The sequence below is a fragment of the Phaethon aethereus genome, assembly GCF_964289735.1.
Source record: "Phaethon aethereus genome assembly, chromosome: Z".
NCBI lineage: Eukaryota > Metazoa > Chordata > Aves > Phaethontiformes > Phaethontidae > Phaethon > Phaethon aethereus.
In genome coordinates this window covers 58,609,314-58,626,120 of record NC_138577.1, presented here as the reverse complement: position 1 = coordinate 58,626,120, position 16,807 = coordinate 58,609,314, and the positions used below count along the sequence as shown (strand labels likewise).

At 44.6% G+C, this 16,807-nt stretch overlaps 1 protein-coding gene across 1 annotated transcript in view; it reads right to left on the bottom strand.

Moving 5' to 3' along the window:
- Positions 1-16,807, bottom strand: part of TRABD2A (TraB domain containing 2A) — a gene marked incomplete at its 3' end in the record, with an annotated part of 78,035 nt that overhangs the window by 22,810 nt on the left and 38,418 nt on the right. The window contains exon 3 of the mRNA XM_082013052.1: positions 2,184-2,330. Within this exon, the coding sequence (XP_081869178.1) occupies positions 2,184-2,330 (147 nt within the window). The remainder of the gene's footprint in view (positions 1-2,183; positions 2,331-16,807) is intronic.

Genomic DNA, 16,807 nt, shown 5'->3' with positions numbered 1-16,807 from the left:
GGTAGGAAAAAAAAAAAATTCTTCATGAAAGGGGTATTTATTTCACAGGCAGTCATCATGCACAGGCATTTTGTTCCATCATTAAATGTGGCAATTGCCTTGTCTCTCAAGGCACATCCAGTAGGAAAAAAACAGAGAAAGCTAAGAAATGAATCAGCAAACTTCTAATAATGCATAATGCTTCATTTCTCTTAACATACCATTTCATAAGGCAGCCAGATGAATTTTTCTTGGTGCAAAGTCAACAAATATTCTCAGTTTGACACATTGTAGATCCCAAATACTGATTGCTCAGCTGAAGAAAGTAAATATTTGCCCCTGGCTATCTTTAGCTACATACCTCTTCCTTAAATTGCCATGGGTATGACATAACTATAATGATAATTACACTCTTCTAAAAGAGTTTGACGGGTATCAGAGCCCTCAGGCTGGCAACAAATAACTGTGCGGTTTGAACTAGTTAACAAAAACATCCCCAAACTTTCCAAAAGAAAGAGGGACAGACTTTGTCAGGAAAGTATTACCACCTCCAGTCCCCCTGTCCTCAAAGTATCTTTCAAAATACTGGCTTCCTCCCCTGGGGCCCCAGGCCAGCTATGGCTGCACGCTATCCTGACCCCTTGCTAGTAGAGAGAAACATGGGTCTAAAGTTGCAGCCATCCTGGCTTCTTGACAAGCAGCTTTGAGCATTGCAGCTATGGGGACTGCTAAGGAAAGGCCCTGCAAGCAGTGGGTTCTGGGGAGGAGAGCCACTAAGCCAGGTTGCATTCTTCCATTGCAAGGTTGCAGCAGCTGAAGAGGCTCTGGAGTACTCAGAGACTATTACCGAGTTTCCAAAGGGTTCTTAGCCCACACTGGGTCATCCACTGGGCAAGCATTGGGTCAAATACAATTTACAGAGAAGTTCTGCTTAAAAACATAAGCTGACAGTGTTGCAGGCTATTACTACTCAGCTCCATTGTGAGGGGGAGTGCCCTGCAGTGTAGCCTCTCATCTAAGTAAAGGGCATTTGCTGCCTTGGATACATACATGTCTCGGCAAGACCTGTTCTCTCCAAGGACCTCAAGGCAATGCCAGCTGTCTGCAGTCTGTAACACCTCAGCAGAATAGTGATGCAACACCTGTATGCTCTTACAGTGGCCTCCTTTGAGAAGCCCTTTGAAATCTATGAATGAAGTGCACCGTGTAAGAGCTAAGCGGTGTTAATGACCAGGTTGCCTGCACCTGCAGGCTGAAGGGTGTGCAGGACAGGAAGGTAACAGCACTCGCACAAAGCTCAGTGCTGGAGAAGCAAGGGATGGTATGACAGTAATCCCAGCTCTGCACTATATGTATCAAAAGGCCATAGGAAAATGGTTATTCAGCATGGAAAGCCCAGGTACCGACACCCAGTGGTTCAGCACTGCAAGGCTAGAGCCCATGATTTCATTGACGTGCATGAATTGCCAGGCAGCACCTCACAAACAAGAATAGAGAGGCCTGATGTCCCAGTCTGAGGTTAGCTAATCTAACAGCCCAAACAGGCCAAATTGGTCCCTGCTGGGCATTTTTTTGTGGTTTAAAGTTCAGAGCATTGCATTCCACTGTGCTGCTTAGGAAACCGACTCTATAAACCAAGTCTGTAAGGTGCCAGAAGGTTTTCTTTCCTTAACATTCAGTCTAAATCTATCTTTTCTTTGTTTCACTCCATTTCTCTTCTTCTGGCCTTGGCCACAATACACAATCATACTGATAGAGGACATTAAAAAGCTTGCAACTTGCCCAGCCTTACGCAAGCATCCAAGTCACAAGTGTGTTTTCCCTACTGCTACTTGCACAAAAGAGCCTTCTGCTGCTCTCTGCTGGGTCTAAGTTTGCTCATACCTAAGCTGGTGTAATTCCACAGGATCCTTAAGAAAATAAAGGATTAACTCATAGTGCTTTGATGCTAAAGCAAACACAGCACTTGTCCAAAAGGGAAAGCCAGGTGTGCCTTCGCTGCTTGCGTGCAGCAAGACAGGGTTGAGGTGGTGCAGACTCCTGGGACAGGAGGCGCAGGAAAGCAGACACGCCAGGGAGCCAGCGACGTGCCCTTGGCCCTCGCCTGCAAAGGGCTTGCCTGAGGAGAGATGAGCGTGAGTGAGACAGGGGTTAGCGCTATGGGGACATGTGCATAGTACAAGGGCTGCAGTGGCAAGACTCACTTGAGAAGTGTCATGGTTGAAGATGATGGAGCTGAGGTCCCCACAGTTGTAATGCTTGATAAGGTCTTCTGTCGTATAGGGGATCTGGAAGCTGCCTGCTCGGAGGCTCTCCTGCTGCAAGAGAGTCTGATTCAAAGCAAAGACCACCTGAAGGAGGGGGAGAAGGAGGAAAAGACAGAGTTCCTGGTGAGTTCTTATCTTGGCCCTTGAGAAGGTCACAGACATACAGCCACCTGTCGAGGTGTGTCTGAAAAGCTGCTCCTGCTCCAAGCATGCCAGTCCACTCATCGCCAACCCACGCCTCCTCCAGGTCTGCAGATAGTCAATCCTCAGGTCCCACAGGCCTGCTCATAGGGAACTGACTCACCATCCGTAACTCCAGGATGTTTTGCCCATGACATGTTTAATACAGAAGATACAAAGGGGCAGACTGTAACAGGGGCAATCTTGCTCTCCTAAACAAGAGTTTGCCTGACCACCATAGAGCCCTAGGGCCTGATGGGCTCCTATCGCCACAGCTCCTCAGCCACCTACCTAAATTAAGCATGGCTTCTCCTTGCTTGCCCTTTCTCCCACATCCGCAAGGAATATTAACGCTGTTGTTTCCTGCTTCGCGTCTCCTTCTCCCCCACAACCCATTTATTTTAGGCAGGAATGGCTCTCTGGAGCAGGCTGGGGAAGGATGGCAGCTGCTGGGAGACACAGGTGGTCACCCTCCCCACAGGGGAAGTCTGAGGGCCGCAACCCCACAGCAGCCCAGCATTTTACCCCGACTGACTGCCTCCACAGGCCCGGGGCCGCCACCACACACACTCCTTCCTCCTTCTCCTCCTCAGCGTTCACCTGGGAATACAAACACTCCCATTCACTTCGCCTCAAGCTGAACCAGCGTGGCTGCCACAGCTCCTACCCCCAGGGAGCCTCTCTCTTGACCGGAAAGGGAGAAGATCAGCAGAGGTCTCCTCCAGGTGTTGCTGCTTCCCCACCTCCAGCACAGCATGGGTCTCCCAGGGAGGTGGCCTCAGGGCCTGACCCAGAGAGAACTGCCACTCCAGCTGCCTCCCGCCGGGGGCAATATACACCCCATGAGGATGACTGCCACTTAAAAGGCACAGGAGAGCAGTTTGGAGCAACACTTGACAGGGGCCTCTGGAGCCAAATAGACAATGCAGCACCTCTGTACCTCTGCCTCGCTGCTCCAAGCTGCTGCAGCAGGCAGCCACCGAGCCCTGTAAAGGCAGGGAGCCAAGGAAGAACTTGAGGCAGAAGCTCCTCAAGCTCAGCATGGGATGCCTGTGGGCAGACTGGTGGGGCACGGAACTGGTTACTGACCCGTGCAGACAGCAGCTCTCCATCAGCATGTGGCAAGTAAAACAGCCATCTCTCCTGAACACAGTGCTTACTCAAGCTACCGCTGCTTTGCACACCAAGACTAGAGAACTCTAGCAAGCCTTCCTACTACCTACTGGCTTTTTTTTTTTATTTCTAGAAGAGTAAACTGAGAAATATTGCTGAACACATTTCATTGCTGAAATGCTGAACACATTTCAAAAGTTACTCTCGGGAGGGTTATTTTCTAAGCTCTGGTGCCTCTCTGCAGCCTGATGAGGGCTCTGTGTAATTAACTCCTCCTGGATATTTGCCTCAAACACCATCAAAATGAGCACTCTGGAACTGCAGGTATTCACCAACATCATGAAACCCATACATGAATAAGTGTACTGTTAATGTACTTGAGATTATGTGAACCAAATCTTGGGATTACAGGACAGGGCAGATGTAGGAGCAAACAGGTCCAAATTGCCCTCCCCTGGCACAACAGTCTGTCTCCTACAGAAAGGTGCAGGTCCCACTAAGCTTCAAATCATGCTGTTCCCACTAAGGCTACAGCTGGCCATCTGGGTCCAAACCACTGTTTATTTAACCAAACATGAAAACATATAACTTACCATTAGTTCTGGAAGAGTGTTCATGTATAGCAACATTCACTCCCACCTCATGTTTTTAAAAGGGACAAGAATTCACTTTGTTGGTACAAACTGCACCTGATTAAAAGAATATCTGCAGGTCGATACTCAGGAACATTACATCAAACTAACTAGTGGCCATCTTGCAAAGGACATCTGTTTAATTTGGAAGTAAATTAAACAAAAACAAATTGAAACCATTTTATGTCTGAACAAAAGTTTGCACAGAGGCTGGTGTTTATTGCACTCCAAAGCCACCATTTTCCATTTGTTTGGCTTCACTTTCCATAGAGAAAAGCCCTAATAGATGTTAATGACCAGATGAGATTCACGGAATGACAAGCCAAATCCATGCTGAAAATATGGGGTTTCTACAGCCAGGACTGCTAGGTCATGCCAGGAAAATCTCGTACGTACAATCAGTCCAGCCAAAAGAACTTCCATGGGAATGGCTTATTTTGTAAGTTATTTGACTACCATAGCAGCATAGAATCATAGCACCTTTGCATTGGAAGGGACCTTTTAAGGTCATTTAGTCCAACACACCCACAATGACCAAGAACATCTTCAACTAGATCACGTTGCTCAGAGCCATGTCCAACCTGACCTTCAATGTTTCCAGGGATGGGGTGTCTCCCACCTCTCTGCGCAACCTGTGCCAGTGTTTCACCACCCTCGTTCTGAAAAATTTCTTCCTTATAGCTTGTCTAAATCTATACACTTTTAGTCTAAAACCATTACCCGTTGTCATATTACAAGAGGCTCTGCTAAAAAGTCTGTCCCCATCTTTCTTAGAAGCCACCTTCAAGTACTGGAAGGCTGCAAGAAGGTTTCCCCAGAGTCTTCTCTTCTGCAGGCTGAACAACCACAACTCTCTTGGCCTGTCCCCAGCGAAGAGGTGTTCCAGCCCTCTGATCATTTTTGTGGCCCTCCTCTAGACCCACTCCAACAGGACCATGTCTTTCCTGTCTTGAGGGCTCCAGAGCTGGATGCCGTACTCCAGGTTGTGTTTTACCAGAGCAGAGGGGAAGAATCACCTCCTTCGACCTGCTGGCCATGCTTCTTTTGATGCAGCCCAGGGTACGGTTGGCCTTCTGGGTTGCAAGCGCACGTTGCCTGCTCATGTCCAGTTTTTCATCCACCAGTAGCCCAAGTCCTCCTCAGCAGGGCTCTTGATCCCTTCATCCCCCAGCTTGTAATGATACCAGGGGTTGACCCAACCCAGGTGCAGGACCCTGCACTTGGCCTTTTTGAGCCTCATGATGTTCACACGGGCCCATTCCTCAAGCTTGCATTTTTTCATTCCTTGAGCATCCTCTTGGACAATTTACCATTAAAACAATATGTCCCTTCCTAGACCCTGCAGCCTCTGAAACAATGACCAGGCAGTCCCAGTCCACAGAGCAGCAATAAGACCTGTGATGGTCTCCTGAGCTGTTCAGGTAGCTCTGCCTCAATGTAGAGTAAGCACATCAAAGAGGCTCTGCAATCTTTATTGTTTGATTTTCATCCAAATACAAACCAGTGGAGGGCAACCGGCTTCTGTGGAGAAAACACCAGCTGCTGGGCCAGATGTGAGAACAAAGCAAATCTTCCTTTCTCTGCAGCACTCCTGCTGTCGCTTGCTCTGCATGCTATCCTCTCCTCCATGCACATCTCTTCCCTCCTCCCTTGCAGTGTGCTTCACGTGAAACAGACACAGCCTCTCTTCCAAACAGACCTGGCCTGGACCGTAGCAGCCAGGTTGAGCCACAGGGGCATCTTCCTTGCTCATGTCCACCCACTGGGCATAAGAAGCTAGCACACAGTAAACTGCAAATAGCTAAATAAATCTGTCTCAAGAGCATGGTTTAAAACCACAATGTCTACCTGCAGTTATGGAGGATTACCACACACATTTACACAGCAATAGAGGCAACATAGCCCCTCATCCCTTCATATTTCTAACCAGCAATAAACTGGTATGACACAAAGCTGTCCTGATGAGGCAGCTTTGGCAGCTCTCTGGTCTTTGCTAGGAGTATGTCTTTCTGGTGTGGAGGTGGCAGAGTTGATACTGGACACATGAAGAAATCTCAGGATGACAGCAGCTGAAGGGCTTGGCCCAGCTGGTGAAGCATAAAACACCTTTCACAATGAGGTGGTTCATGTTTCAACTCAAAGAACAAACCAAGTGTCCAAGCTCACTGCCCAAGACTCCTATACCCCATCCTGATCACAACTGCCTGGGGATGGAGCATCCAGCAGGCTGACATTGACCTCACAGCCCAGTCTGCGTGATACTGCATGGGCTGTTCTTCTTTGGCACGGAGAATTACAAAGGGCTGCGCCCTGCCAGGTCAGACTTCCCCATGAGCAATGTTTTTCCCCATTTGGATCTAGACCTGCATGCTGTCACTATGCATAGTACCTGAGAGAGAAGTCACATAAGAACTACCTGAAGCCCACCCAGAGAGGGGACTTTCAACTTGGCATTGTGAGGGACAGAGGTGGTCTCAGCTCATTTGATGACCATAGCAGCAGCCCAAGTCCCTCTACACCATTCTCAACCACAGCCCAAACACTGGGAGCAAGAAAAGTTAAGACAAATGGGTAGAAATCAAAAGAGCATCAATGTCCTTGACAGTTAGCCCTCCCTAATGAGTAACAGTAACCTATGTCACCAGGCTTTGCACAGCTGGAGAGCAGGAGACACTATTGCCAAACATACTCTCCACATCAGCTGATCTGAACAGAATGGTGGCAGCTACTGGAGGGTGATCATGGCACACCTACTGAACAACTACACAGGATTACGATTTGGCGTCAGTGTGTGTGTAGAGCCTCTCAAAGGAATGTGATAGCTTCTCTCATACCTTCTTGGGGTGAGTGTAACTCCCTGGCAGAAAGACAAGATCTGTGGAGTTAAAGAGGGAGATGCTGTTTGCATTACCATGTGTTACTTAAAGCTGTGCCCCAGTGAGAAGGTTATCTTCAGTAAATAGTAATGGATAAACACTGTCAGGATCTTAAGAGAAGGAAGATTCCTGAACCTACTGTTCTTAAAGGATTTAATTTGCTAAGGTGGGTCTTGCTCAGAGGTTGATAACTCTTATCTGTCATTATTTCTCAAAGAAAACATTAGACTAGGTGCAAAGTGATACTCAAGGAAGACCACAGCCTGCAGATTAGGTCCCAGTCTTGTTTACCAGATGTGAAAAGCTGAAGAAAATCAACAGAGCATGAGAAGCAGGGACCAGATCAGCATTTCATCTGCAACTGCTGTATTTTCTTGGCCCAAATACTGCTTCCCTTCCTAGCTCCTCATTCAATCCTGCAGTCCTTTCATTTCTAGTAAGTCCAAGGAGTTAGGAAAACAACAGAAAAGAGGGAAAGACTGAAGAGAAATTACCAGGTTTGCTTAGAAATCAAAACGAAGAATTTCTGCTGAGCTGAGCTCCTCCAACAGGCAATACAAAATATATGCATCTGTCTCCCAGGTATCTCTTGCACTGCACTGTGTTTTACTAATTCCAAAATCTTTCCTGAGATGGAATCCACAGAAATCACTTCACATTCATCCTCCTTGCAAAACTATTCTTCCTTACTTCACACCTCCCCCCTCCAGCAACTCTACTCTACTCTGCTCCATTAAGTGTATTCATACGAGCATCACAGCATCTCCTGAAAAGATTTATCCAGAGAACAAAAGTAACAAGTTTATTAGAAAGGGATTTTTTTCCTCCCATCTCCCATTTCTACTGTGATCTCTGTCTTCCCCCAACCCTCTCCCTTTTTGTACTGTGGAAAAAATCGATTAAGCTCTCTAGTATACATATTGCTGCAAGACTCATTCTCTTCCTGGAGATTTCTTCAGCTGTCAGGAGACACTTGTCCCCTTTGCTAGCATTGTTGGAGTGGCCTGCTAGGCTCAAGGGGTGGGGAAAAGGGGGTTAGAGCCCAGCAGATGCCTTTTTTGTCAAAGACAAAAGACCCCCTGCCATCCTCTCCACTTTTCAGCACTTTCATCCACATTGGATCAAAGTGCTATTCTGCATATGAAAGGAACCTGGCATTATGCGCCTCAAATTAGCCTATCGCCATCCCGCTAGCCTCCAAGTCTTCCCAACAAAAGCGCTCACATCTGTTCCATCATTTGCCTCATCTTCTGGTTTTTTTTCTCTCCGTTCTCACTTTTTGAGGCCATTCAACCCCTTGAATTATAGTCTGGGGGAGCATCTTCCTTGCTCTGGGATCGTTCAGCCGGACAATTTGCTTTTAATTGTTTTAAGGAATCATGGGCTGCTTTTGGGCCCTTCCCAGCGAATAACTGCATCTATTATGGCTTCCATTCAACTTCTTCAGCCAATTCTTTCTCTCTTCCTTCCCCTTCTCAAAACAGTGTTTCTCTCCTTGCTCTTCACCTGGAGACCATTGCTCCTCTGGGCCAGCAAACACTACTGCCTCAAATCAAAGCAAGCCTCAAATCAAAGGCATCATGACTATGAAAGTCAATAATCCTTCTTTGTCATGGTAATGCTCCAGCAGGCCAAGTGCTGAGAAGAAAGCGGGATTCCTTACTCCAATGTGACGCAGCTCCTTAGGTGTCTGTTGACCATGCCTCAGCTGCCTTTGAGGCAGAAAGTTGGGACTGGCCTTCTGAAAACCTGGAAACCTGAACCCACCTGCCATGAGGAGCCCTGCAAACACAAGCATGCACACACAAGCATGCACACACAGGCAGAAGAAGTCTAATTTTGGCAGGAGCTAAGGATACCAATAGGAGATTTAACCCACCATGTGCAACCTTCAGAGGAGCCCAAGTCACTTTCAGGACTGTTGCCCCAGAAGAGATGCTCCATGTGGCCCCTACAAGAAGTTTTTTAAAGAGCAGCAAAAAAGGAAGCAAATTCCCATCCATGGACCACTTTTGTGAGAAAGATTGGATTCAGTTGACTAGAAGAGACAGGTTATCTGAGGGACTCATTCAGAGGGCAAGAGACGAACAGTACAAGTCACTGAAACAAAAGGAAATGGAAACTATTCTAGGTTACCTATGAGCTACAAGTTTGTTATGGGCTTGGGGTTTTTTATGGCTTTTGTTCTCAAAAGTCAGTATGGCAAGCAGAGGGAACACCTCTTCTCTAGCACTATTATCCAAGGTGCTTAGAGACGGCACTCTCTTTGCCTCAAATCAGACACACAGATGCTGGCAGAGGTAATGGCAGTGAAGAATTTGGTCTTTGGTCTGCTGACAACAAACTCACCCTGGCACATCTGGTGCCAGATCCTTGCAGTGTGCCTTTCCAAAAACGAACAAAAAGACACTCTGAAGTTTTTGGGTGTTAACTGAGATTTATATGGGAATACGCAAGCCAACCCTTCTCCAGCTAGGAGCTGTAGAAACAAGGGACTTCCCATAATTTATCAGGCACTTTTGAAGCAGTGAGTCATCTCCTCTTGATGCAGGAGGATGGCAGATAGTGCTGAATCAGAGGAACACTGCTTACAGTACTGCTGGAAGAAGTGCAATTCATTGGCTTGTTAACAGAGTGCATTAATACACTTAATATTAATTAATATTAATTAATACACTCAGCCTTTTGTCTGAGTAATTTACACCAATTTACAGGCTTCTATGTTTCCACTGACATAGGAGAAATAAACATCCCACTATGTGCTGAATGTGGAATAAGGCCAGCAGTGGAATAGATTGTCCCTTTTTCACAGGACACCCCCACGACCTTGCTGGGATTTACTCCCATCTTTCTACAGGGCTAACAGTGTGTCTATGAACCTGCTGCTGCACCTCACCCCTGAGAGTTCTCCACCTAAGTGCTCACTGGGGTTCCTCCTTGTGCTGCAGGAATGCCTCAAGTTTTTGTGAGGTTCATCTTTGTGCTGAAAATCTTCACTCTGTGCTGGAACAATTTCCTGGTGATTCATGTTTGCATGTTACTAGAGAAGGATTACACTTTTTTAATTCCATCTTTGCTAAGGAATTTGTAAACAGTAGCAAAGTTTGGGTTTAAAACCTTCACAAATCAAACATTCATCATGTACATTTTTACCTCATCAAACAGAACTAGGGACTAGTCCTTTGCATAAATTTCAGGTGTCCACGGGCTGACCCAAAGTTCAAAGCAAAAAACCAGACTTTCAACACATTACACTTAGAACACCAGCCTGTCTCCCACTCAGCATTTCTTTATTTAGCAATGTCCAGCTTGTTTTGTATTAGCATTGCCATGTAGGTCCTAAACTCAGGTCAAGATCAGACTTGGCAACAATTAACCAAATGAAAAAGAATTACTAGCAATCCAGATTTCTCTTAGGGTATGCCCACTGTCCAATTTACAGGACTGTTTAACCAGTATGTTAGTAGTCAGGGTTTCTTTCTTTTGCATAATTATTTATTTTACAAGACACTTGACACAAACATCTCAAAATTGTATGAAAAGAATAACACAGTTGCAAAGCAAAAAATCTGGAACTAGGGCTGAGACTGGCTATACTTTTAAAATTCAACACTTGAAATTATTGTTTTGTTTTGTTTTAAAAAAAACCACCTTCTACTAAACTAGGAGTTGCTTTAGTCTACCTTCTCTTTCTTTTTTTCCACTGGATACTCTTAAATTTAGTGGAATCAACTGAAATACTAAGGTTAATAGAGGGCACTTTTTTTTTAAACTTTTAAACAACTTTACAGGAAAACTCCCTTAGAAAGGAAACAATTTGGCTTTCCAAACTGTAGAAATTATGTAAAAATTGTAGAAATTATGAAGACGTCACTGTGTCTGCAACTGTAAGGAGTAAGCTAGTAACACAGCCAAAGCCCAACCTATCTCCACAGCTTCAAGGACAACATTTAGCAGTACTTTTTATCTTCCTAAAACACAATCAATGAAACTAAACAAACTTGGTATTGATGACCTGGGATTTGGCCTCCAGTTTTCTTTCACTCAACCACAGATGCTCTTTGGAGTGCTGCTAGTTGAAAGAAAAAGTCTTACAGGTCCCCTCTTGCCTGCATTGATTTATTTTTTCATTTGTCCCTTCTAGCACAGGCTGTGCATAGTTTAGGACTAAACTTGACAGAGGTTTGGAATATTGCTAGAAGTGGCAGGTCTTAGAAGTGCAGAATACTGAAACAACTCTCACCAGTTCTTGTGCACCTTTTCTGGTGGAATGGCATAATTCAGAAAATAAATTTTTCATTGGCTTAAGTGCTTCCCACTCTTTCAGTAAAATTGATGACCATTACTTGCATAATTCACGTAAGCATGAGCAAATCAAGACTATAAAGTTAACAGAGTAAACAATCTAGCCTTGCAGTGTGACAAACAAGCTCAGAGAGTTTTCATATGCCTTCCGGTAACCATGCAACGAGATACTTTGGATTTTCTTGAAGTTCTGCCAGCTGGGAAAGCATGTTCTGTATAAAACACTCAGCACTGATAAACATTTTTCCACTGAACAGAACGATTAGGCCAGGACTCTGGCTGCTGCTAGAAACAGAACAACAACTTTGAACCAGTGTCTACCTGAAAAGCAACTTGGAGCATCTTTAAGAGAAGCTTCTGGCTTCCAAATGGAGAAGAGCAAAATGACCTTTTCAAGGTAGAGGGGTGAAAGGGAGAGTTTATATTAGTGGTAGACTTGCCAAGAAAAACCTCAAGAAAAACCGCTGAAATGGTCCTAGCTGGTTTCAGGCAGATCAGAGGCTGGAAGTTCTCAGTGCAAGTGCTTTCCAAGAGCAATACCTGACAAAATTTTCACATAGTGAAACACAGGCCTAAAGCTGTGCTCTTCATAGTAACTGTGAACTGAGCCACATAGAAAAAATAGTGTATTCCAAGGTTGGGTGGGAATTTACAAGCCACCAGCTGTGCTATGCAAACCCGCTGAGAGGGTGTTCTTGGAATGAACCAGCTGGTTCCACTGCCAGACGGCACCTCCCCTCACCTCCCTGGCTGTCCACATTAGGACATGACTAGTGGTTCCACTTTAGCCAACACACCAAGCTGCCTTTGTGGAAAAATCTAAAATACTCTGATTTTCAGACCCATGAAAACCCACCTGCTGCCAATGCAATCAGGGAATGGCTGGGCATTTGGCACTTCTGAAAGATAGGCTGTTTATTGTTAAAAAGTATCTGGGTTTTTTGTGTTGGATTGGGGTTTTTTTTCCTCTCAGTTTTGTCCTTGAAAGGGATTGCTGCATGCCAACAAGGACCTCTAAGGAATTTTAAGTGACTGTCTAAATTAAACTGATTTGCAAGAAATCTCACAGATAAGTTAAGCTGTTGCTCTCAAAATATGGAAGATTTTAACCTGTGGACTTCTGTGCCAGTTTCAATGCATCCAGAAGAAAGGATTCTTATTTCCCCTGCTAATCCCAAGACTTATCTGCTGTACAACAGGCCTTTATTATTTTCCTTCTCTTGCTGGCTACATGTCAAAAAAAAGATGTTATATCTCCAAAAAGTAACCACGGTCCATCAAAATATTAAGTCAAAAGGATGTTAGCTCAAATTGGATCCCAGTAGCTTTGTAATAGGCATCTACCAACACTGTCACTTGGAATAGATCAGAACAAAAAGCGTCACAGAAAAATTATCCGAAGATTCTGTCAAGAGAAAGCCCTGGAGTATCCCTGAACTCATACCCTTCAGACCAACTGAACGGAGATTTCTTAATCACCTCAGTGAACAGGGTAGACAGCAGACCCAACAAAGAGCTAACCTAGTCTTCTGTAGCCCTTTTGAGCCCTAGATATTCAAATCACTTTGCTAAAGGCCAGGGCAGGTCACGTTCCCCACAGCAGTTCCAGCACATGGTAACACACACTCACTGTCAGGGTAAGTGTCCTGAATAAACATTTCCTCAAGGACCCCTGAGACAAGCAGAGGTATCTGCCAAGAGCTCATCATTTTCACAAAGTCACCAGGATTACGAAAGTCTGACTGTTAAGATTAAAATAGCCTAAGATAAGTAGGAAGGCTCTGGGGTGTGATGAAATGTAGTAAAATAAGAACAAAGCATGGCAAGATTTATCTCATGGGCATGTTATACTTTAGCCTTGGAAGGGAACACCTGGGTAGTTTTCCTGGGCTAGGGAGGGCAATGCTTTTTCGGAAGTTACATACAAAAGCTGCAGTGCAACTGGTCGCAACTCAACCAGCAACTCCATGTATGGAAAAATGCAAGAATATATTGGCTTAAGCTCTGTAAAACTTTCAACACCAAAGCAAAAAGGACAACAGAGATTTCCTGTTCAAAACATGTCGTACTTATTATGTTGTTAAACACACTTGGTGTTGCAAAGCAAATTCACATCAAAAAATTCACATCATTTCATTAGGGAACCTTACATGGAAAAATCTGTTTATGACAGATAAAACAAGGCCCTCAGAACAGCATTTCAAACTCTCGTATAAATCCAAAAAACTTGAAATGAAGTCAAACGTCCAGAACCTGATGAGCAATTTGGAATTAATGCAAAAAGGAAATTTAAGTTTCCCAAGAGGTTTCAGAAGCCCCTGGGAAGTTTTGCACATCAACCCCACTGTGATCTCTGTGAGCCCAGTGGAAATCTATAAACTACTGTGGGTACACACGTGAATTCCAAGGATAGAGGATATTAAAGACTTTTGTCATGTGCATGCACACTACTGTTCAAAAAATTCAGTCCTAACCAGTTACAGTCTTCCAGCTGAGCCGGGCTGCAAATTAAGTGTAACACTCTCACCAGTATCTCAATTCTTTGTTTCTACTCTCCTTCTTGCACTCAGAAATAGGATTTCACACTATATGAGCACATTGAGCTGGTTCTGATACCGGCTGAAGCCCCTCCTCCTACTGCACAAACCTGAGCTTTACGTCCATTCTCATCCTTTACCCTTCCAGGCACCCTCTTCCAGACTTAGTCTTCCCCTTCTGCTTTTTTGTGTGCGACCTGCTGGCACTCAACTTGATTACGTGACTATCCAAGTAAGCCCCAGCGTCAGTGAATGTGCCCTTGGTGGGCTGGAGACCTGACAAACTCAGCCAGAACTCACTCAATTCAACACTCCCAGTTTTTTGCTTCTTTGAAGGTGGGGAAGAGAAGGGTAAAATCCATTCCTGATGGTCACGTGCTCAGTGCTAGACCTCATATGCTAACTGACATGACATTTGCTTTTTATAATCAGGCTGTTCATACCCCCAAGACTCAACGGCAATAGGTGCCAATGTTTCAAGTATCAAATTCGAGTTGCAATGGTGATGTATCAGATCCTTCTAACGTGACAGTATTGATGCTCTGCCAGGTGACAAGAAGCACTGAGGAAGGAAGTGCATCCACACCCATCCTTAAATGGTGAGAGTGAGATCCAAGGGAGACAACTCACTCCCTTGGTATGTCCTCTGGTCAGCATCAAAGCTTAGTACCAAACCCAGAACACCAAACTTTTGCAGCATCTACTGCACAATCCCTTCCAGGAGACCTTTCAGATGAAGCGGACAGCACTGCTACCTGACAAGTCTAATGCTACCTGCTTGTCTAACATGCACACCAGGAAACTCTGAGTTTACAAACATAAAAACAGCAGCACCACTGGCTAAGAGGTGCAAACCTGAGTCATACAGCAGGCTCACAGCTAGTGTCTCCAATTGCATATACATTCCTAAACATTTCAAATCAAGTAAAATAAAACTTGACGGCTGTACACCCTGGCAAATAACTCCCTTGTTCCTTATCCTTGTCTATGGAAACTGACAAGTCATCCCATCCCTGGGACACAGGACTTCTCACAGGTTCTCTTTTTACAAGAAAGATAATAAAATAAATGTAAATCCAAATCACAATTCCCTTCTGCTCCCTCTGCTAAAGACATCCAGCCTCTGCTGGGAATATAAGACCCCTCTGCAGAGGCCCTTAAAAATATTATTAGCACCTTTATTTTGCATCCAGGAAGGAACATACAGACATTTTTACTTATGCTCCAGTTAATCCAGCCCCACGTTTCCAGTTTACTCAGCGATCACATAATTCTTCTCCAGAGGCCATCAAAGTTTTGTCAGCACAATCTTTTATCTTGAATGGCCTCATGATACTCAAAAGCCACTGGGCCAACCCTCAGTACATTGTGTCAAGGATGTACTTGGTGCAGTGAAGTGTTTATTTGAATTGTGGTCAGACAGACCAGTCATCCAAGGACCTCAGATGATGGCCCATGAAGTGACTGCACATTTTAGAAGCCATCATCAAAAACCAGACCCAATCAATCATGAAATAAAAATAATTAACACTTTAAGCCTAGCATAATTTTTTTCTGCTGATGGAACCGTTGCAACAGCAGCACTGTACAAGACAGCCTGCAATTCTCCACTAACAGAAAAGGCTAATTCAATTTCAGTTTAAAATAGCTAAAAAACACTGTTTGATATAAAAGCTGCCATATTTAACCTTTTGCTACATTTCAAAATGGTTTTAATCAAAACCTTCTGCTTAACAATTTCCAAGGACATGCTTTTATCATGTTAAAGGCTACTACATTTGCCTAGTCCCTTTTTCTTAGATCTCACTTGTTCTCCATGAATGTTCAAAAAAGCTGGCTAGCAGTTTATGGTATCCTGTGATAGTTCCTTTAGAAGCCATGGTCTGTAGCAGCACTAGTTTTTAACTAAGCTTGCTTCAGCCTTTCTGCCATACTCAGATACTCCAAAGCCTTCTTTGATGAGCTTCTCTCTTTATTTTCCCTTCCTACCTCCACAGCTTTTGCTCCCCCTGCTCCAAAATGGTGCAATTAATTTTTCTCCGTCACAAGAGATTTTGCACCAGTGCAGATCTCCTGGTGGAGAGTTCTCAAAAAATATGGCCACCAAAAAAATATATTTTAAAAAAATTCTTGCTTCTACCCACTCCATTTTCTTATCACACTCATTGGACTGCATGGCTTTATCTACCCTAGAAGCAAATTCTTCATTTAAGAAGTCAAGTAAAAAGTGCTGGATTCAAATAAGCATAAATCTGTACAGTCAATTTCCTTCATTTGGAAGGGAACATTAGCAACAAAGCATCAGCTGCAAGAATAACTGTTTTGGTTAAACCCAGAAAGTCCTCTGAAACTTTCCCCTGGTTTTGAGTGGCAGCTAGACATTCACAGGCTACCCAAGGGGGCAGAAGTGGGCAGTAGAAGGGAAGACCCAAGTCTGCTTCTGTAAAGTTTTTTTACAGTCTTTTAAATCCCTAGTTGCTGACACACGTAAATACCTCTGCTTTTGTCAACAGGACCTTCATCCTTAGTCCTGTTCTCTTTAGGAACCCTGTAATGGAGAATGAGGTGTCTTTCAAAGGTGTTGGCCAACACTACAGCTAACACACAGAAGAAGCCTTTGCAGAAAGCACACAGTCTAGAGGGGGAAAAAAAACCCCAAACAGCCCAAATGCTACAGTCAGGTTCCCTTTTCACAAAGAGTGACTGGACAGATGCACCAAGCCTGCTGAAACAGCTCACCAGGAACTACCAGGAACTTAGACCATCAGCTGGCTGCTGGCACCAATGGTTCTCACTGCAAAGGTCCTCCTCCTCCTCTACAAATGTGAAATATCACAACCTCAAACACACTACTACAGCTGTTTAGGATAGACAAAACACTTGCTGCTCTTCTTTCCATACAGCAATGCATGCCAAAC